The sequence below is a fragment of the Cornus florida genome, unplaced genomic scaffold (assembly GCF_030987335.1).
Source record: "Cornus florida cultivar Cherokee Brave unplaced genomic scaffold, ASM3098733v1 CherokeeBrave_3.0.0_Hap2_Chr06, whole genome shotgun sequence".
NCBI lineage: Eukaryota > Viridiplantae > Streptophyta > Magnoliopsida > Cornales > Cornaceae > Cornus > Cornus florida.
In genome coordinates this window covers 6,479,841-6,501,721 of record NW_026775576.1, presented here as the reverse complement: position 1 = coordinate 6,501,721, position 21,881 = coordinate 6,479,841, and the positions used below count along the sequence as shown (strand labels likewise).

Here is a 21,881-nt window from a genome sequence, read left to right as displayed (position 1 = left end):
AATTAAGATCAGCTCCTGTATCTATCAAAGCAACGACTTCAAGCTTGAAATCTTTGTTGATGATAAGGGTAACTTTAGCATACCATTTCTGAAATGATATACGATTTAAAGTTTGGAGTTTTTTAGAAGATTCTGAATTGTCGGAATGTTCAGAGGCTTCTTCATCAGATGATTCTTTTCCTTTGAAGGAAAAGGCAGGATTTGTGTTTAATTCCTGAATATCATTTTTCATGACTTGGTTTTCTAACCTAAGGTTTTTAGTTTCAGTTTTTATTATGTTAATCTCTGTTTGAAGATCCTGAATAGTGACTTCTTTAGGCTTATTATTAAACCATTCTAGGGTTTTATATAGACTAAAATTGGGTTTACTAATGGTTGGAGGTTTAGGTTCTGAGTTACCTAATAATACCTTAAGTTTTTTAAGATATAAAGTTTTTAACTCAGGGTCATCTACTTTATTGATTAAATCAATAAGTAGATGTTCTTGTTCATCATTTTTGGTGAGAACATTAAGTGACTTAGTAGGATTACAACAACTATTACATCCTAATGTAATATGAGGAGAGCTGGGGGAAGCATCAGATGACTGTGAGGAAGAACTAGCTTCAGGGTCACTACTACTATCCTCAATATCTCTTAACTAGAGTATGTGATAAATAGAGTCTTTAATTTCATCAGGAATTTGTAACTGATTGATTTTCTTTTTTGCATAACAATCCTTTGCAAAGTGACCTAATCGACCACATTTGTAACATTTAACTTTGCTAACATCTGTGGTATTTATGTTATCCTTTTTCTTAGAAATCTTTTTACTACTAGATTTCTTCTTAGGTTTAGACTTTTGAGAGTAATACTCTTTTTTGGGGAATGCGGGCTTTCTGTAATATCTACGATAACCTTTGGAACTTTTCCTTTGAGGTTTGGGGTTTTATCTTGAGGGAGCTATAGGGGGAAGACCATATTGTTCACAAAAGGTTCCCATTTCATATTTAGCTCTTTTCCTATCATCTTGTAACTGGTTACTTATTTTCATGTCAATACATATCCTTAATCATTCCTTTTGAATTAAGCTGATGATATTGCCATAAGTGAGGTTATCATAATCAATATTACCTGTGGCTTTACTAAGAGTGTCTCTAATTTTGTGGGCAAAGAGAATGGGTAAACCATTAATGAAATTTTCTTTCCAAAATGGTTTATTACTATCATCTCTAAGCATAACTCTGGACAAGAATACATCTTTATACCACCTAAAATCACTTATGGTTGGACAAGTGAGATTGGTAAGTTGGTCATGTATTCTGGAGGTGATGTTACTTGGAGTACCTATGAAATGGTCAACTATGGTATACACTAATGTGTTAACTCCATCAGGGATACCACGGCCTATGGCTTCATCAAAGATAGGAAAACCATTATCATCTTGTTGAACAACATTTCTTATTTGGGTTCGAGAATCTTCAGTGAGATGTTTTTCCCACCAGGATTTTAACATTCCTGAGAATCCCGAAGTAAGTAGATCAACAATTTCTGGTTGACTTAGGTTATGGGTAGTGACATAATTATTGGCTACCATAGATATATGACTAAGTTTATTAAGAATCTCTTGTTTAGATAAGCCATCTATATTCCATTCATAGAGTTTATCTGAAGAAACAGAGAATTTATTTTGAATATTCTTTTCCTCAAATTGGAGGTCTAGAGGTGTTGGTCTGGGATACCAATTTTTGGTGAAGCTAGTGGGATTGACTCTTTTGTTAGTAATACGGTTGAGTTCCAAATTGGAGAAGGCATTTTCAATTTTTTGAAGGTCAGAGGGGTAAGTAGAACTATCAGAATCGCCAGTATTATTAATGACAGTAAGGACTTTCTCGTCGTTTTCGTCTTTGACTTTAGATTTACCCTTTTTAAGAGATTTGAGAATAGCTTCAATTTGGTGAATAACAGAAGGATTTGGTAGGGCTGGTGGAAGACCTTTTATGTTTATGGGCATGGAAATGATGGGTGTTTCCATGGGAGGAGTAGGGGGCTTGACTGGAGGTTTTGATTGAGCCAGTGAGAGCTCAATTTTGTCTAATTGGGTACCAAGGGTGTGTAAATATTGGTTAGTGTAATTATTTTGTTCAATTATTTTTCTAATATTAGCATCGGTTGTGGTACTTGTTTTCAAGGGCAAAGCAGTAATTTTAGTTCCCATGTGATCAAGAATCACATTCTCTAAGGGAGGATGGGAAGAGGAAACTGTGGTTGCATCAGAAGTTTTCCAATTAACTTTGGTTAGAGCATTGACTTGATTATAACAATTTTCTAGATAATCAAAAATTTTGATTTCTAGTTGATGTTCAATCATAAACTTTTGCCAATGACGGAGAATTTTATTTTGTTCTTTTTTAGTATAGGTTTTGCGAAAAGATCTACGCTTTTCTTTGTTACCAGGGGATGAGTATTCATTATGTAATTTTGAAAGATTATACTTAAAAGGTTTACTTATAGTAGTTAACTGGGGATTGATTGCATTGTATTCTGTAATGAGATCAGATGGTGTAGGAGAGGTAGGAGTAGATTTAGCTTTTGGAGTAGTATAACAAGGAGGAGTAACTTGTTCTTCAATTTGAATACCTTTTAATTTTGTATTTGTTGGTTGGAGATGATGAAATCTAGAATTTTTTCTTTTTAGAGGAGGAATTTCACTTTCTTTGTCTAGTGGATGTTCATCAGATCTATTACAAGAAGTGGAAGGACGTGAGCGAGTCAGAAGGCGTTGTTCATCAAAGCTTATTCTGACTGTTCCGTCAATAAATTCCTGTATTCTATCAAGATTACCAACATCATTTTGTGTTTTAACTGGATGATTCTCATTTTCAAGAAACCATTCATTAGGTAAGGAAATGTCTTTCCAGGCTATGGTTTTCTTAAGTTGAATATTAGCATCTGGAGTATTACTTTCAATGAGTAGTGTATGACCTTTGATATCTTTTTTAAAGGCTTTGACATTAAGATTAGTTTTTCTGGTTTTGTAATAGATTCTGTAGATCAGACCTAAAGGTTGTTATCCTGGAAGCATTTTATAACTTGAAGTTTTAACATTAAGAGTTAAGGCTTTTAGAAGGTGAGGGTCAGTAAAACTAAGGGTGAGATCAGGATAGCAGTTAAAATGAACTGGACCATTGCAAAGACTGGTTTCAACTATTCCTAGAAGCCTATCGTTATAATCCAGGAATCTAGCATCACAAAGAGCTAAGAGGACTGAGGCATTAAGACCAGTGTTGGTGAATGGGTTGACAGCTACTTGAACAAGGCCTATGTGAATGAAGTTATAACCACGATCTTTGTGACTTTTAATTGCTTGAGCTGTGAATAACTGAAATTTTTCATGTTCTTTGGATAGAGAGTAAATTTGCTCTACAGTTTTGACTGCGTAATCACTAAGGAAAGTTGACTTAAGGAAACTAGTTTTGTAGATTTCACGGGTTGGGATCCTAGGGATATTCCAATCACTAAAATCTAAATTGACATCTTCAACTCTGTATTCTTCTTCATTAACTGTGTTTGGTACTGGAGGAAGACTAGTACTAGCTCTGGATCTAGAGCTTACAGAAGAGGAAGATCTAAATAACCTATTCATGGTTACTTAACTCTTACTATTCTTGATGGGTTGTCTGGTTAAAACAAACTATTTTCATGGTTCTCTCTAAGTGGTATCTATATCCTATCCACACGCTCATCCGCTCATGCCGCACCGCTCAGGCCCTCTCTTTGGGACTTACTGTTTGGATCTAGGACTTACTGTTTGGATCTGGATTCACAAGAAAGGAAATAGAAGTACAAAGTGAGAAACATTGAATAGAATGTTAGAACAGAATCAACAAAATCAAAGTAAGCTAGAGTAAAAAAACAGAATAGATTACTTAATTAACCACCAAATGGCTCTGATACCAAAGGGGGAAGCGCACATTAACTTAGATAAAGCTATTAAAATAAATAAGGTGGTGTATAACCGACCAAGATATATATAATATATAATAAACGAAAGTAAATGTAACTGAAATCAAGCTTATATTAATATAACTGAGAATGACTGAAAGTAACTTACAAATTATTGATAGTAGTCTGACAAATATAGCATACTGGTATAGAATTACACTCAGAAAAGATAAATAAAACTGAATTGAAGATTACAATTTGAAACTGAGAAAATGTTATGAAGCCTGAAATCTCTCGAATGAAGCCTGAATTGCAATGGGACTGAGCAGTATTATTATTAGTATGACAATAATAATAATAATAATAATTTCTTATAAATCACGTATCAGATGAAGTATATGGTTAGTAATATGATTACTATAATTATTATATTATTTTTCATTTTCTTAATCTGTAAGGCAAAATTATAATATAACTAGGATTAGGATTAGGGTAATTTTATGTAGTCTATATATATATTATGTATAATCTGCTAGAGGGGTTGGATTTTATACATTACAAATTGCAATGAATAAGTATGGACTATCAAAATCAAGCATGAATTATCTACCTAACTACAATTACTCTAAGGTGGAGTAGAACCCATCATGATTAAGTATAATCCATCAAACTAATTAACAATTGTATCCAATTAGAACCATGCATGGCCATCACTAAGCATAATTATAAAAAGTAATAAACGTAGAGATTAACCCTCAATTAATCACATATAAGACAACATGCAACCAATATAGAGAATCAATGGGAAGGATTATCAATATAAACTTTGGTACAACCAAGTTTGAATTCATAAGGCCAAGTACGTACCAATTACAATGCATAATCCCCAAAATTGAAAGACAAATGTTTAATTACACAAGCTTGGGGCTCATCCAAGCCCTAAGTAAAGAACTAGCCACTCATGTAGAAGGTAGATGTCATCATGGTGGTTTCACAATGCATCTCCAAGTTTGGGTTCATCTTCTTCTACTTCCTTGGTAGAAACCCTAGAGAGAGAGAGTAGATCTAGAATTTCTCCTTAGCTTTTGAATTCCAAAATGTCTAACCCTTGTAGAAATGGTTTAGTCATGTATTTATAGGTGACTCCTGGAAGCCAAATGAGTCAGACCCGTACATTCAAGTCAGGTAATCACGCAAACCCTGGCTTCTCAAAATTACAACCCGAAACTGTAACGACCTAAACCCATGGGTCCGGACCATTAACTGGGTCCCTACCTGAACCCGAGGTCAACAAGGGTACAATGGTCATTTCCTATGCTCCCTGGTAGTACTCAATTCATTCAAAGGTCCATAGTATACTCCAAATTATTACTCAGGTGGAAAAGTGAAGGTACATGTCAATGCGAAGGTCAGCCGGGTCAATGAGAAAGTTAGCCGAGACAATAGGAAAGTCAGCCTACTGAAGACCTTTCGTCAGTCGGCTGAAAATGCATAATAAAAATATGCCACTGAGTTACTCAAGAAGTTCAATATGGCAGAAAGCAAGGTAGTCTCCCCACCTTTGTGCCCTAATATAAAGCTTACACTTGAGTGTACTACAGAAAATGTTCCCTCAACACTTTACAGTTCCATCATTGGTAGTTTGTTGTATCTCACAACCTCTAGACCTAACATTACGTATTATCTGGGCTTAATTGTAAGATTTCAAATCAATATAAGGGCTTCTCACCTACAAGCTGCCAAAAGGATCCTTAGATATGTCAAAGGAACCTTCTCTTATGGTATTCACTATCTTCACTCACCCTCTTTTGCCTATTACAGCTTATTCTGATGCAGATTGGGGTGGTTATCTACTTGATAGGAAGAGTACTTTAGGTTGTTGTTACCTTATTAGCTCAAACATGGTCTTTTGGCTTAGCAAAAAGCAAGACACATTGTCTCTATCCACTGTAGAGGCTGAGAACATAGTGTTGACCTTAAGGATTTCATCCAAGGACAATCTAGATGTTTTGATGATAACAAACTATTAATGGTGTTTAAGGACTAACGTTTACATTGAGTGTTATAGATTATTCACATTCAAAGAATGACCTCAATGAAGCTATAAAGATCATTCCAAGTATTCCATTATTCAAGATCACATCAAGAAAAACAATGGATACAAAGAAGATTTGAAGTTGCAAGAACCAAATACAAAGTCCATCCAAAGATAGCTTGGACATCAATGATCAAGAAAACAATTCAAAGAAAGAAAGAAAGCAAGGAAGCAAGAATACTTCAAAGCCTACACGATCATGGACAAAGCATGAAGAAAAGGGTATATAGGATGGTGAGTGTTTAGGATTCAATATCAAAGTATCTATGAATCCATTTAAAGTTCATCTCTATAGGACCATGCATATCATATCATCATTTATATGTTCCTATATCCATTAGCAATAGACTATGCACTTCATTCAATATAATTAATACATGAAGTCCTTGCTAAAGAATGAGTTAGTTCAAGCTTGCTTTAGCTTTGAAAGAACTCATCACTTGTGCTAGAAATGTTAAGACCATGCACATCAATTATATGATTCGTATTAGTCAACTATTAAGGCATGAGAAGCCTTCATTACCATGAGTTGGCAAAGGACATTAGGACCCCTGAATACGCGTCATGAAAAATTGTGTTTTTGGCTAAGTATGAAAAATGGCTAAGTCTGAAAAATAAATTTTTGAAATAATGATTATTTCAAAATAATTTTTCCTAGTAATAACTCATTATACTTCAAATAGCCTAAACTGGTTTTATGGGATTTTTTCATCCATTCTACATTGGTCTACAAAATGATTCATTTTTACCAAAACTGTCGGAAATCCAAATTTGTACTAAAACTGAATTTCTACATTTTGATTTAGTTGGATTTCAATTTTCTTATATTTTTTATTGAATCCAAATGGGGGGTACTTTCTTATTGATATTGTAAACTTAAAGTAAATGGTTACTTAAATGTTTTCAATGAAAATAAGGTGCATGCAGAAGTCCTGTACAAAAACTGTCCAGTTGAACTTTCTGAAACACTGTCACCAAAATCTGATGTTCATGTACCGGTTAGGAGAATTCCTCTAACCGAGTAGATAAATAGGACAAAGAGCATGTTCTGAGAATCACATCCTGTAACCGGTTAGGATATCTATTCTAACCGAGTAGTTCAATAGAAACAACCGGTTAGGAAAGTCTTTGTAACCGATTACTTACACTAAAGCAGAAAAGATCATTTTTCACATTGCAATTGCTGTAACCGGTTAGGAACCCTCTTGTAATCGAGTAGTTGATCTAAAACTGAAAATGCACTCATAGCTGATGTAACTGGTTAGGAATATCCTTGTAACCGGTTAGATGAGATCTGAATCTCATCTACTCGAGTAGTTTAAGCCTTATAACCGGTTAGATGTATGGGCAGAAGCTTCCCAACGGATATTTTGACCATTTGACCTCATGGGAACTTACCATAATGCCCCTAAACGGTTATATTCTTTCAAAGGCCTATAAATACACAATGTAAGGACATTATGGGTATACAAGGGAGCCAATACTTGAAAGACCTCATTAGGCATCAAAGAGAGCTTTTGTTATCACATTTTGTCCTCATCTCTCTCATTCTTTCATATACTAATCTTGAGAGATTCTAGTAAGGATTCAAAGGGCTTTTGCTCTTGCTTGAATCTTCATAAAGTTTTTGCTCTATTTTACACTTAAGACATTCTATTGAATTCATAAGTGCTTATATTCTTCACATATTTCATCTTCTCTCATTCATATTATTTATAGAGTTTGAGTTTCATTGATATTCATATATACTCTAGTTAAGAGCTAAATTTGTACATCAATCTTTGAGGGATATTTCTTTTACTTCATTGTTCTTATTACTATCAATTGTAAGGGGTTGGTTTGACCCACCGGGTTGGTGTGACCTAAAGGAATACTAAGGGAAGGTTGTTCTCTTAGCAAAGAGTTGTTTCATGTAAAGGTTTGTTCTCCACCCATAAGGAGAAGCCATAGTGGATTGGGAAGTCTCAAGAGGGGTCTTGAGCCGAGGAATAGGAGTTTTCGAACCTCACTAGAATTGCTGAGTCATTGTTTGCAATTTCTCTTCCTTTATCTCTTTTACAATTGTGTTATTAATTGTTTACTTTCATATCTTGAATATTGCATAATTGCTTAAGTGGTTGATTAGAAATTGTAAATCTATAAATTACAAAAATTGGCCATTGACTCTATTCACCCCCCTCTATAGTCAATCCTTGGGTAACACATAGTTGCTTCATAGGCTGGTTCACAATTGTTTTGGATCAAGATAACACTTTTAAACCTTGGCATTCCATTCTCAAGTCTTCCATAGCTTAACTATGATAATCGATCAAAGTGCTATAGCCATTAGGAAGAATCCTACATTGCACTGGATAAGCAAGCATATTGATATCAAATACCACTTTCTTAGGGATAATGTTCAAAAAGGGCTCATTAACATCCAAATCTTCCTACAAAGAATCAACTTGCAGATGTCATGATAAAGCCATTGCTACCACAGATGTTTTCAACCTTTAGATACCTTCTCATTATTGTTTAAAATCCCTTATAATCTTTTACATTATTGGTCCTTTCACCTTTTGACTTTCAATGTCAAAAAGGGAGAGAAATGGACCTTAATCAAGGATATGTATATCCTTAGGTATGGTTTTATTACTGTTCTAATGGTACATTGTTGATTGTTGAAGTGCCTTTTTGATATTCAAGCATATTTTTATTTTTGACATTCAAAGGCAAAAAGGGGAGATTGTTAGTCCTATCTTTGAATTAGGGTTTACCCTTTTAAATGTCAAAAAGTCTGTCACATGTTCACTAGATTGAGTTCTAAGTGATTTTAGCATGAATAATGCATATTATTAAGCTTTAGGGGTAACTTGGTCATTCCACATTGTTAAGAAGACTATTCAAATGATCTAAGGAAGGTACGCCGTCTTGAAGTCTCACTCTGCAAGCCATTTAGGGTTACAAGCCCTAACATAGAAGTTGATATTTGGCTACAGAGTATTTTAGGGGCAATCAGGTCTTTTCACACATGTATTGTATCATAATACACTTGTGTATGATAGTACATTGTATTGAATTGTTTATATTTTCAGGTTGATCAAGTGTTCACAGTTACAGTTGTAGAAGATAGTGTATAATGACAAGTGTTTGTACAAGGGCATTTTGGTCAAAGCGAATTGCTGAACATTCTTGTGACACTTGTCCTGTGGTCCTAGTGTGAGAATATGCAGGCTATTATTCATTGCTTAGTGATTAAGCTTGTCATATATTTATACATATACATACACAAGTTGTCAATTAGCTTGCATGCTAGAAGACAATTTATGTAAAGGTGGCAGGGGTATTATGATACATTCATAAAGGGAATTACATATTATTTCGTGACCAATGATTGGATAATGGTGACACATATATTTACTCTTTGAGATTGGATTTGTATTCAAGGGGTACTATATAGCATTTTCGAAGGTTTAAGCCTTCAAGAAAAACCCTAAGGCAAGCTGCATTGAGTGAGAAAAGTGAGCTGAATATGAACACACATTTCTGAGATTGTTTATAATGATCAAAGCTTGATTTGAGCTTAGAAATACACTTAGAGAATTCACAAGAGTAGAAGATCAAATGGAGGCCTATTGTGATTTTTGCTAATACATAAGCTGGTTTAGAGGTCTGAGTTTGGTTTGAGCTTGCGATGGTGCTGAGACAAGGTTGAGGCAAGTGTAACTTATCATTTTACATCTGCAGAAAGTATGTTTGTGACCATCTTTTAGTTATTTACGATTTTGATATCTCGGACATGTGTTTTAGTCTTTTTACTTGTTTAGCTTGTTGATTTGAACTTAATATCACTCTATCTTGTTATGAGTTGCATTATTATCATATGAGCAAATTTCCATAGTTAAATCAAGGGTGTTGAAGTTAAGGTTTAGCAATAAGGTCAATACAGATTTGACAAACTTATGAAAATTAGAAAATCACATAAAACTCAAAAGTGTAAAAAGATATGCTAGCTTCATTAAGAGATGAGGCTGGCTAAAATTTGGCTAGCAATAGTGCTAGTTGCGGCTAGTTATATTTTATAAGGGTAGACACCCCATTTTGCCACTACCCGTTTGTAGGGACATTCTTACACAGATCTACCAAAGATTGTAATCTTCATTTTCTAATATATTCACTAAATAACACTAATTTGACAAACTTATGAAAATTAGAAAATCTGACTCTTGAATCGGAAAATAGACTTCTCCACTGCGTTCGGAACATACCCAAATCCTTGGGGTACACCTGAAGTCAAGTTCGCAACATGACTCCTAGTTCTTTGTTGGTTTTGTATGCCTTTACATTTTTGAATGTGTAAAATGTGTGAAAATCCAAACAAATAGCCCCAATTTCGATTCATTTTTAGTATAACAAGATGCTTTTATAAATAATTAGTGAAATATGTGTATTGGTCGATTCAATATTTGAAATATTTGAATCGAGATGTTATACTAAAAATGAATCGAATATATATATATATATATATATATATATATATATATATATATATATATAATGGGTGTTCACATTTAAGATATATAAATAGCAGAATTTGTGTTATTATAAATGGTTCATGGTCGATAATAAAGTATGTACTCTTTATTAATTAAGAGATGAACTAGATCTAGGATAACGTAACCAAATTGTGAGAGTCGTCGTAAAAATTTACTCCTTATCATAGCATGGCTAATGACTTTCAAGCATGAGAGAGGTATAAACTATTATATTGATTCATAATTTCTTTGATTTATTTAGTGGGGCTCGTAGGGTCTGATGATCGTTACTTTGAGTAATTATTACTATCCTGTCCCATATTAGATGTCTCTTTTAGAGAGTAAAACTTTTTAAGGGGATATGTTATTGCATTGTCCCCTTTAAAAATTATTAAGTTACCCTTTCAAATTTGAATATATATATATAAAATCAAGTTTCGTAAATTGACTTCGTGAAAATCAATATTGAGTATGGAGTTATAATTAATTATTGACTAATTGATTTGGGTCAAAAGAGATTGACTGGGTTAATTATTAATCAAAATGAGCCTAAAAGATCATCACCCTTAACCCAGGATTCAAGTCGAAGAGATGAGTGTTTAACAAAAGAACAAATGATTTGTAGAGGTTGATAAGAGCACACAAGTATAAGAATGCAAAATTAAAAGTAGAGCTCAATATTATAACGTATAATTTTATCTTTGTGACTCGAATTCTCACCATTCAATTTGAGAGGTAGAAGAAATACCACTAGGTCACAAGATTCTAGATTATTATTCCCTCTATCCCATATTAGTAGTCTATGTTTCCCTTTTAGAGTATCTTAAATTAGTTATTCAATTTGAAAAGTTAAACAAAATAAATAATATCTTTCTATAATTATCCTTTTAACTTTTCAAGAAATTTTCAACTTTGTGTTATATATATTTAGAGTAATGATACTTCGTCCGATCAAGTTGGCCTACTTTTAGTCCAAATCCTACATGTAACTGCCACGTAATGACCTAAATTGTAGATATTTTATTTGGGTACTAAAGATACCAAAAATAAATATGGAAAGAAGCTGAAAAGGTTTTGAACTTTTGATTTCACTATTCATAATGAACTTTTGAACTTTTTTTTTTTCTAATCAAATCCCTAAAACTGATACAATATACAAAAACCAAAATATATATTGAAAAAAAAAAATATGAATACATACCTTCAATCTTATTAGGGTTTATTTTTTTCTCTTCAAGCAAACATATACGTTTATATGTATTTTACTTCTCAATGCTTTATTTTTCCTTTAATTTTGTAAAGTGGAAAAGAGAGAACCGTCAGTTAAAAAAAGGAATGGAGAAATCGGAGAGATAGAAAGGGGTGGTCAAAACCTCTTCAAATTCTTTCCATATTTATTTTTGGTATCTTAAATACGTAAATAAAATATCAACGATTTAGGTAATTACGTGACAGTTACACGTAGGATTTGGACTAGGAGTATGCCAATTTGATCGGACATAGTATCATTATTCATATATTTAAAGTTTAAAGAACAACTCAGTAATTTGAAAAGGGACACTGCATTAATTGAATTTCCCCTTAGAGCGTCTCCAATGCAATGCTATATTGCACGCTATTTTTATAATATAGCTAGTGGGATTGAAAATGAGCTCTCTAATGCAAAGCTATAATGTCTGCCAAAATTTAACTTTGTCATATAGCTAGTGGGATTGAAAATGAGCTCTCTAATGCAAAGCTATAATGTCTGCCAAATTTTAACTTTGTCAAAATTGACGCCAATTGTAGCACAAGAAATAGCAGTAGTTATTTCAGAGAGAGAGAGAGGAGGGTTTCAGATTTATATATATATATATATATATATATATATATATATATATATTAAAAAGATCATAAAAAATTTCACCAAATAGGATTTAGTTTGCAAAACAAGAATTACAGACCTTGATTACAGAAAAAAATAGAATTACAGACCTCGATCATAAAATAATATTATAGAAAAAAAAAATTAAAACAAAGCCCATACATACAAGTTTGTAGTTGCAGAGAGAAAGCGGGACAAGCTTGAGAGTTGAGAGACAACAGTTGAAGCTTGCAAAGGTCGAACCCGGACTAGAACAGCAGGCGATGGAAACTGAAAGATATGGGTTTTGATTTTTTGAGCAATCTGAAATGATATGGCCGAGAGAAGGGGCAAGTTCAATGAGAACGAGAATAGAGATGGAGGCGATTGGGGAGGCTGAACTGATTTGCCCTAAATATATACTATATTTTTTCCTGGATTATGGGCCTATAAATTATATAGTTAAATATATATAAATTATATAGTTAATTATATGGGCATCGGCCTCTCTTTTTTCCTTTTGTATTTTTTTTTGGATCTTTTTTTGACAAGATATTTTAGATTTTTGTTTCTTTTTAATTAGGTTTAATTTTAGTTTCCTTCTAATGTCTATAACTTGACTTGGAATATGCCTAATATTAATATTACTCATGCAAATATAAATGATGGGAATGGTAGTTGAAAAAGAATAGGGGTTGTGTCAAAAAATAGCATTTTGCATGAAATACACCATTGGAGCAGAATTGGTAAAATGTAACATTTTGACACTGTAACGCTTATCAAAATATAGATTTGGTATGTGAAAATGACTTTTAGCATAAGAGATGGTCTTAAAAAGTTATAAAATCAAATATGGACATTTTCTATTTTTAAAGTGTTCCAAATTAGTTCCCATTTTGAAAAGTCAAACAAAACAAATAACATCTTTCCTTAATTACCTCTATAACTTTTCAAAAATCTTTTGACTTCGTGTTATATATTTAAAGTTTGAAGTACTACTTACTAATTTGAAAAAGGTAAAATACATTAATTGCTCGTTTTCTTAAAAAGTTATAAAATAAAAAATGTACAACTAATATGAGATGGAGGAAGTAATATATATATATATATATATATATATATATATATATATATATATATATATATTTACCAATGACACGAGTGGCTTAGGAGTATCAGTCTCTTACTTTCAGAGAGAGGTCAAGATTTCAAGTCTAAGAAGAGACATGTGTGTCCCTACCAACTAGGAAATATATATATATATATATATATATATATAGTTTATTGGTGGTATTAAAATTTCTTATTTTTAAAATTGAAAGCCTAATCCCTAAAAGAATCGAACCGAACTGACCCGACCCAAGATTCGATCCAACCTATTTATCGATACCAACGACCATCTCCGGCGCGCGGAAGAGATCCAAAACCCCCACCCACCAGACGCGCACAAAACCCCCGGTGATTTCGCTTGAGAATAGTTTCCTTCCTCTCTGTAATTTCGTACAGGACAGCTCTCACCGCGTCGTTTCTCCTCTGGTTTTCTTGCCAGCCAAACGGTGTAAAAGGCGCAATAGTGCCGGAACATAAATCAAGTCAAGTGCGACAGAAGAGCGATACCACTCCACATGGAGTTCAGACCCCGAAACTACACAACTGAAGAAGAAGTCTACTCGCTCCTTCGGGTACCAGCCGACACTCATCCTCTCTCTACTCCTCCCTCTTCATCGCAAAACCAGGTTCAATTCTCACCATAACGTTCTCAATTATTTGTCTTCTTCGTCGTACTTTTGCGTCCTAATTATGTCTGTTGCAATCTTCCCAATTACTTGTATCGATGTTAAAGATTGAAGTTTAGTTCGTGAGGCTTTAGAGTTTCAATTTTAATTGCCGCATATTTTCATCACAGATTTCTGTTATCACATGCCCAATATGAATTGAAATGCGGACTGTTTTGTTTGGATTTTTTGAAACTGTTTTGGAGGGTTTTATTTCGTTTATGCTAAAAATGTCTAGAAATCAAATGGAAGTATTAAGGTGAAATAGGAAAGAGGGGTTCACAAAAATTCGTCTGGGTTAACAAAAATTTGTCTTACTTAAACACCTGTTACTTATAAAAAAAAAAAAACACCTTAGGAGGTTGAAATTTTGGAATATAGTGGGGAAAGGGGAACTTTACAAAATTGATTTTGGGCACTTATTTTAACCTATTTTCATGCCTGAAATGCTTAGGGATGAATTTCGGGTACTAATTGAAAAACGAGGAAAATGCCTAATGATAATTGGATATTATGATGCCTTAGGAGAGTGAGCTTTCAAAATGACGGGATTACAAATTTAAGGGATGTTTTTCATAAAAATTGAATGAAAATAGTTGTGGACATGGTTTTGCTTTGAAAAAGGATGAAAACAAAGTGGTTCTATGAATGCAGTTTTATGTTTTTCTTTTATCATTTTATTCTTAAGTAATTCTACTCTTTTCACTTAAAAAAAAAAAGGCATTCTACTTTCTTGCCTTTTAAATTCCGCTACATAGTTCTTATGTTTATAGTCACAAGAAGAACACAATAACGGGAAAAAAAAACACAATAATATAATGTGGTTTAGCCACTAGGGCTTACATCCAAGACACACAAAGCCCAAAGGGCTACATCTCTTTCATTACATTCTCTCTTGATTTTGTTTACAATAACTACCTCTATTTATTGGTGAATTTAACGTAGCGGAAACAATAAATAATAGGGTTAATCCCTTGAATTCACAAAGAACACACTCACAAGAGAGAAATTGAAATTATATTGATAATGATGATGTCTGTAGACTTACATTTCTTGCCTTTATATAGGCAAGTCAAAATAAAATAAAAAAAGAAAGCGTGCGTGAAATAATATTAAAGGGAAATCTGAGATTTGATGGAGCAGAATCCTCTTTAAATCTTGCAATGGAGAATAATATCTTCTATTGTTGGCAACTACATCAAATCTTCTTATTTATTTTCTGAATCCTCCTTAATTCTTGCAATGGAGAATAGTATCTTCTATTGTTGGCAACTACACCAAATCTCCTTTTGACTTTTCCTTATTTATTTATTTATTTTCTTCCATTCTCCTTATCTTTTCAGCCTTCCTGATTTGCGATAGTGAGTGAGCTGTTCTACATTAGTCTCCCTTGCGTAAAAAGAACTCATCCCCGAGTTACCCGAATATGGTGGATAATATTCATGTATGTCAGCAATCACATAGGCACTGTCATTGATTTTCTTTAGAATTTGGTACGGACCATATATCTTGGACTTCAGGTTGTTGTATGTTCTCATTGGAAACCTCTCTTTTCTCAGATGCACCTTAACTAGGTCCCCTTCTTCAAATACTATTTTCCTTCGTTTCTTGTCAACTACGGCCTTGTATTTGGCGTAAGTTTCCTCAACCTATTTGTTAACACTTTCCTAAATGGTCTTAATATGCTCAGCCATTTTCTCTGCAGCAAACACTCTTCCCCGGCAACTTCGGTAAGGATACCAAATTCAAAGAAACTTTTGGAGGGCAGCAATACACAACCGCAAACGGGGATTTGCCAGTGGACCTGTTAACCATGCAATTGTAAGCAAATTCTCCTTGGGTAAGAGTAAGACCCACTGTTTTGGTTTCTCTCCTGAAATACAATGAATTAGATTTCCAAGGGTCCTATTCACCACCTCTGTTTGGCCATCAGTCTGGGGGTGACTGGTGCTACTGAAATTAAGAGAGGTATCGAATCTCTTCCATAAAGTCTGCCAAAAGTGAGACAAGAACTTGGTGTCACGATTTGAGGTAATGGACTGTGGCACCCCATGTAAACGAACCACCTCCTTAAAGAACAGATTGGCAATTTGGATTGCATCATTCGTCTTCTTGAACGCAATAAAATAGGACATATTGTATAATCGATCGACCACCACAAAAACAGAGTCTACTTCTCGTTGCGTCCTTGGTAACCCTAGAACAAAATCCGTGGATAAATCCTCCCATGGAACGTCTGAAATAGGCAACGGTGTGTAAAGACCAGTATTATGAGATTGGCCTTTATTAGTTTGGCAGACTGAGCACCGCCGCACATGGTTTTCCATGTTATGCTTGAGTTACTTCCAATAATACTGTTCTTCTACCGGCTCTTGCATCTTATCACGCCCCAAATGTCCTCCTAATCCTCCTCCATGCAATTCACGAACCACTTGCTCCCGTAAAGAACTCCGTGGAATACACAACTGATTGTCATTAAAGAGAAATCCTTCCTGCCGCTTTAAAGGATTGGCTCGTTTTACATGCTGCCCAGGCTTGGCTAAAATCTTCGTCGGCCTCATATAATTCCTTCAGGCACTCGAACCCTGTGATTTCAGCCCTCATAGTCACTAAGAAAGCTGCTCTTCGACTTAGTGCATCTGTAACTTTGTTCTGTTAGCTTGACTTGTTTTTTAGCGAGAAGGGGATGGATATAAGCCGCCTATCGCGCGTGCATCCGATTAACACTATTTTGATTGTTAATGGATTTTAGTTCCTGGTGATTTGTAAATAGTGCGTACTCTCGCTGGATAAGATAATGCTCCCACGTATGCGAAGGTTGCACCACTGCATAGAATTCCAACTCATAAGTAGTCCACTTCTTGCGTGCTTCACTCAGCTTCTCACTGTAAAATGCTACTGGCCTTCCTTCTTGTGATAGAACTGCTCTGATTCCCACTATTGAGGCATCACAATCCACATGGAATAGCTTCTCAAAATTTGGAAGGACTAAGATTGGGGTTGTTGACAGTTTTTTCTTGATTAAGGCAAAACTCATCTCAGCTTCCTCTCCCCATTGGAATTTTCCTTTCTTCATGCATTCTGTGATGGGAGGCACGATACTATTGAAGTTCTTGATGAACCTTCGGTAGAACGTGGCTAAGCCATGGAAATTGCGTACTTCTCCTATATTCTTCGATGTAGGCTACTCTCGAATGGCCCTCACCTTCTCCTCATCTACTCGAATGCCATCACTACAAATCACATAGCGAGGAATACTAGGCTTGGAGTTACAAAGCTACACTTCTTCAGATTAATGAACAGTTTGTTCTTCTGCAAAGCTGTTAATACCTCTCTTAAGTGCAAAAGGTGTTATGCGTTTGTTTTACTATAAACCAGAATATCGTCGAAATAAACAATTACAAATCGACTAATAAATGGTTTGAGTACCTGATTCATAAACCGCATGAAAGTACTTGGTGCGTTGGATAATCCGAATGGCATGACTAACCACTAATACAATCATTCTTTTGTCTTGATCGCCGTTTTCCACTTATCCCCAGGGCGGATTCTGATGTGATGGTATCCACTCTTGAGGTCCACTTTGGTGAAGACTTTCTATCCCGCCAACATATCCAGCATATCATCCAACCGTGGAATGGGAAATCTGTACTTGACAGTGATTCTGTTAATTGCACGACTATCAACGTACATTCTCCAACTGCCATCTTTCTTCGGTACTAGCAAGGCCAGAACAACACATGGGCTCATGCTCTCCCAAATCAACCCTTTCTATAGTAACTCTTCCACTTGCTCTTATAAAAGATCCGACTCTCGTTTGGATTGATCTGGTATTGTGGTAGATTTGGCAGGCTCGCCTCGGGCACTAAGTGAATGTGGTGCTGAATGTCCCTCATGGGAGGGAGACTATCAGGCAAGTCGTCCGACACCAACTCACTAAACTCCTGCAGTAATGGCTGCACTATTGCTGGTACTGTAAAAGGAGGTTGTTTAACTACTTTCCCCTTGCACATAACAACAAAGATTTCAGGGGCAGTTGTTACTTTGCCCAGAAATTCCTCACTGTTAATCAACATAACTGAATTTCCTAAGCGGACCCAAAATAATCTTCTGACTATTCTTGTATAGAATATACATATTGTCTCTACCACAGTGAGTGGCATCGACATCAAATTGCCATGGTTTGCCTCTCACTTCATCAAACTCGACATTGAGTCCAATGAGAAACTTGAAGATAGTTGTCTTCCACCGTCTTTTTGTAATGGTTGCAATCTTCAGGCGATTTCCACTCATAATCGCTGAACAAATCAAGGTCCTGCCGTAAACGTTTTAGAGAGTTGAAATATTTTGTAACGTTGTCATCTCCTTGACGGATCTCTCCGAGTTTCAGCGTTAGTTCATAGACTTGATACTGATTTCCCAGGTCAGAATACATCTGGTTGACATGTTCCTAGAGTTCTTTTGCTGTGTGGTAACACTTATAATTAGAACTAATGTCCTCCTCCATAGAATTCACCAACCAGGTTATCATCATTGAATTTTTTGCATCCTAAGTCGAGTAGGATGGATCTTCAGGTTTCGGTTCCTTCTTTTCTCCCGTCAGGTAGCCGATTTTGCCTCTGCCGGATGTACATCTGCACGGACTGGGACCAGTGAAGGAAGTTTTCACTGTTTAGCCGAATTGTGGCAATCTGGATCGAGTGTGTCTCAGAGTTTTGGACTTGGGACTCAGAGGTCTTGGTCTTGGACTTAGGTACGTCATCAGACATGGTGATTAGGGTTGTTTGGAAGAAAAAATGACAGCTAGGTTTTTTTTTTTTTTTTTCTTTTCAGAAGAATCGGTAAGAGGCTCTGATACCAAATAGGCGATTTCAAGGTATTGAAAAGAATCTGTATATTGCCGTACAAAGAATGGTTTACTGTGCTTTAGTTAAATAGGAAATACAAGGAGCTAAAAAAGGAAACTACAGGCTGTACAGTAACAGAATTTCCTAATTCTTAGTCATTGATTATCTATATTTACACGCCTATCATATCCCCTAAAATCCGTTGTTATTGAAACCGAATATCTCTTATTCAACACTTTATATAGGCAAGTCAAAAATAGAATTAAAAAAAGAAAGCATGCGTGAAATAATATTAAAGGGAAAATCTGAGATTTGATGGAGCAGAATTCTCCTTAAATCTTGCAATGGAGAATAATATATTCTATTGTTGGCAATTACACCAAATCTTCTTATTTATTTTCTAAATCCTCCTTAATTCTTGCAATGGAGAATAATATCTTCTATTGTTGGCAACTACACCAAATCTCCTTTTGACTTTTCCTTATTATTATTATTATTATTTTTTTCTTCTATTCTCCTTACCTTTTCAGCCTCCCTGATTTTTGACGATCCTGTATGCTCAAATAATCAGGAACTAAGGAATAGATATTTCTTGCTCTACAAGTATATTATAATAAAAGAATTATACATAAAGTCAAATACAAACACAAAGCCCAAAGGGCTAAATAACCTTTATTACAATCTTTCTTGATTTTGTTTACAATAACCACCTCTATTTATAGGTGAATTGGGGAAGACTTGTAACTAGAGAATAGAAATTTCTTGCTCTACAAGTATATTATAATAAAGGAATTATACATAAAGTCAAATACAAATATGGCTTTCTTAGCCTCTTTGGGTCCTTAGGAACCCTCTTTTGGCTTTGGCATTGGCCTCTGTGTATTATTGGGTGTGTATTATTGGGATGCGCTCCCCTTTTGAACGCTTTCTATACTACTTTACTTATCAAAAAAATAATAATATGGCAACAACTTGTTGGCCAAGTATAGCGTTTAAAGTCAAATACAAATATGGCTTTCTTGGCCTCTTTGGGTCTTTAGGAACCCTCTTTTGGCTTTGGCTTTGGCCTCTGTGTATTATTGGGATGCGCTCCCCTTTTGAACGCTTTCTATACTACTTTACTTATAAAAAAAATAATAATATGGCAACAACTTGTTGGCCAAGTATAGCAACGTTAACATTCTATCAAGGAGTGATTTAAGGGCTTAAATCACTACTATAATTATTCTCTAACAAACTTTATAATTGTTGGGCAATGGAAGCGTGCGAAACACAAAAATCCAACAAAAGCCAATAAAGCAATCACACACAAACACAAGATATACATGGTTCAACCAAAACCGGCCTACGTCCATGGACGAGAAGAGATTCCACTATGATTCGTAGAGATATTACAACAATAGAGTACCAACACCACGTACATGTCTTTTCACTATGTACCACTCCACGAGCCTATCTCCTCGCTACTAGTGTCATTGGTGTTTTTCCTATTCTACCAACCCGCATACTACCTCTATCCATCAACTCCCTTATGAGACTACATCTCTCACAATCTCATAAGTCTTAACCCAAAGCCTATTTAACTATTTATAGAGTTCCAAACCCAATTCTTTGTTGGACAAGGATTACAATTTCTTAAAGGCCAAGACTTGCCAAACAAGAAATTACCAAGCAGAATACAACTCTAAAATAGAAGCATAATTAGAATAGGAATTTGAGACACAATTTCCAACAATCTCCACCTTGGCTCCAATATCATCCAGCCAATCATCGCTTCCACGGCATTGATCCGGACAATTCTTTTGCAGCTTCAATCTTGATGATACTCGTGCAAATCTCCGATTGTCCACATTATACGTTACTCGATTAGTCAAACCTCCAAGGCTCCACCTTGACTACTTGAGCTCCATGCCATGTAACCAAGCTGATTGGCTCCACCTACAACTGAAGCCCGTTGCAGCATATGTTGAGACTTCTTGTGTTTTCTGAATCTTCTTCACCTTTGGCTCTAGTACCAATTTGTTAGGTAGCGGAAGTGCGCGAAACACAAAGATCCAACAAAAGCTAACAAAGCAATCACACACAAACACAAGATATACATGGTTCAGCCAAAACCGGCCTACGTCCATGGATGAGAAGAGATTCCACTATGATTCGTAGAGATATTACAACAATAGAGTACCAACACCACATATATGTCTTTTCACCATATACCACTCCACGAGCCTATCTCCTTGCTACAAGTGTCATTGGTGTTTTTCCTACTCTACCAACCCGCATACTACCTCTACCCATCAACTCCCTCATGATACTACATCTCTCTCAATCTCATAAGTCTCAACCCAAAGCCTATTTATCTATTTATAGAGTTCCAAACCCAATTCATTGTTGGACAAGGATTACAATTTCTTAAACGCCAAGACTTGCCAAACATGAAATTACCAAGCAGAATACAACTCTAAAATATAAACATAATTAGAATAGGAATTTGAGACACAATTTCCAACAATAATTAAGGCTACATTAATTCCAAAATAATTCTTAACTAATTCAAGATTAGGGCTATAATCGAGCTGAGCCGAGTATTGGAGTGTTCGGGCTTGGCCCGGCACATGAATAGATCTATTCAAGCTTGGCATGATCTCAATCGAGCCTAACCTAATTATGATCAAACTCGGCTCAGCTATATCTCAATATGTTCGAGCTCGGCTTGACGAGCTCGATAACATGCATCAACCGAAGGCATGATGGTCGCTGGCATAGTTGCAGACATCTTCATAAAACATTGATGGAAATTTCAAAAACGGAGAGAGATGAGAAAGAACACTCGCATATGTAATTGCGGACTTTCATGTGTGATTCAGACCTTTGAGGTCTCCGACG

At 35.2% G+C, this 21,881-nt stretch overlaps 1 protein-coding gene across 4 annotated transcripts in view; it reads left to right on the top strand.

Annotated features, from left to right (window-relative positions):
* Nucleotides 1–13,802: 13,802 nt before the first annotated feature.
* LOC132311079 (uncharacterized) overlaps nt 13,803–21,881 on the top strand; it is a 127,177-nt gene continuing 119,098 nt past the window's right edge. For all 4 annotated transcript variants that reach the window (XM_059808800.1, XM_059808799.1, XM_059808798.1 and 1 more), the window contains exon 1: nt 13,803–14,112. In XM_059808800.1, the coding sequence (XP_059664783.1) occupies nt 14,002–14,112 (111 nt within the window). In that variant the 5' untranslated portion in view covers nt 13,803–14,001. The remainder of the gene's footprint in view (nt 14,113–21,881) is intronic.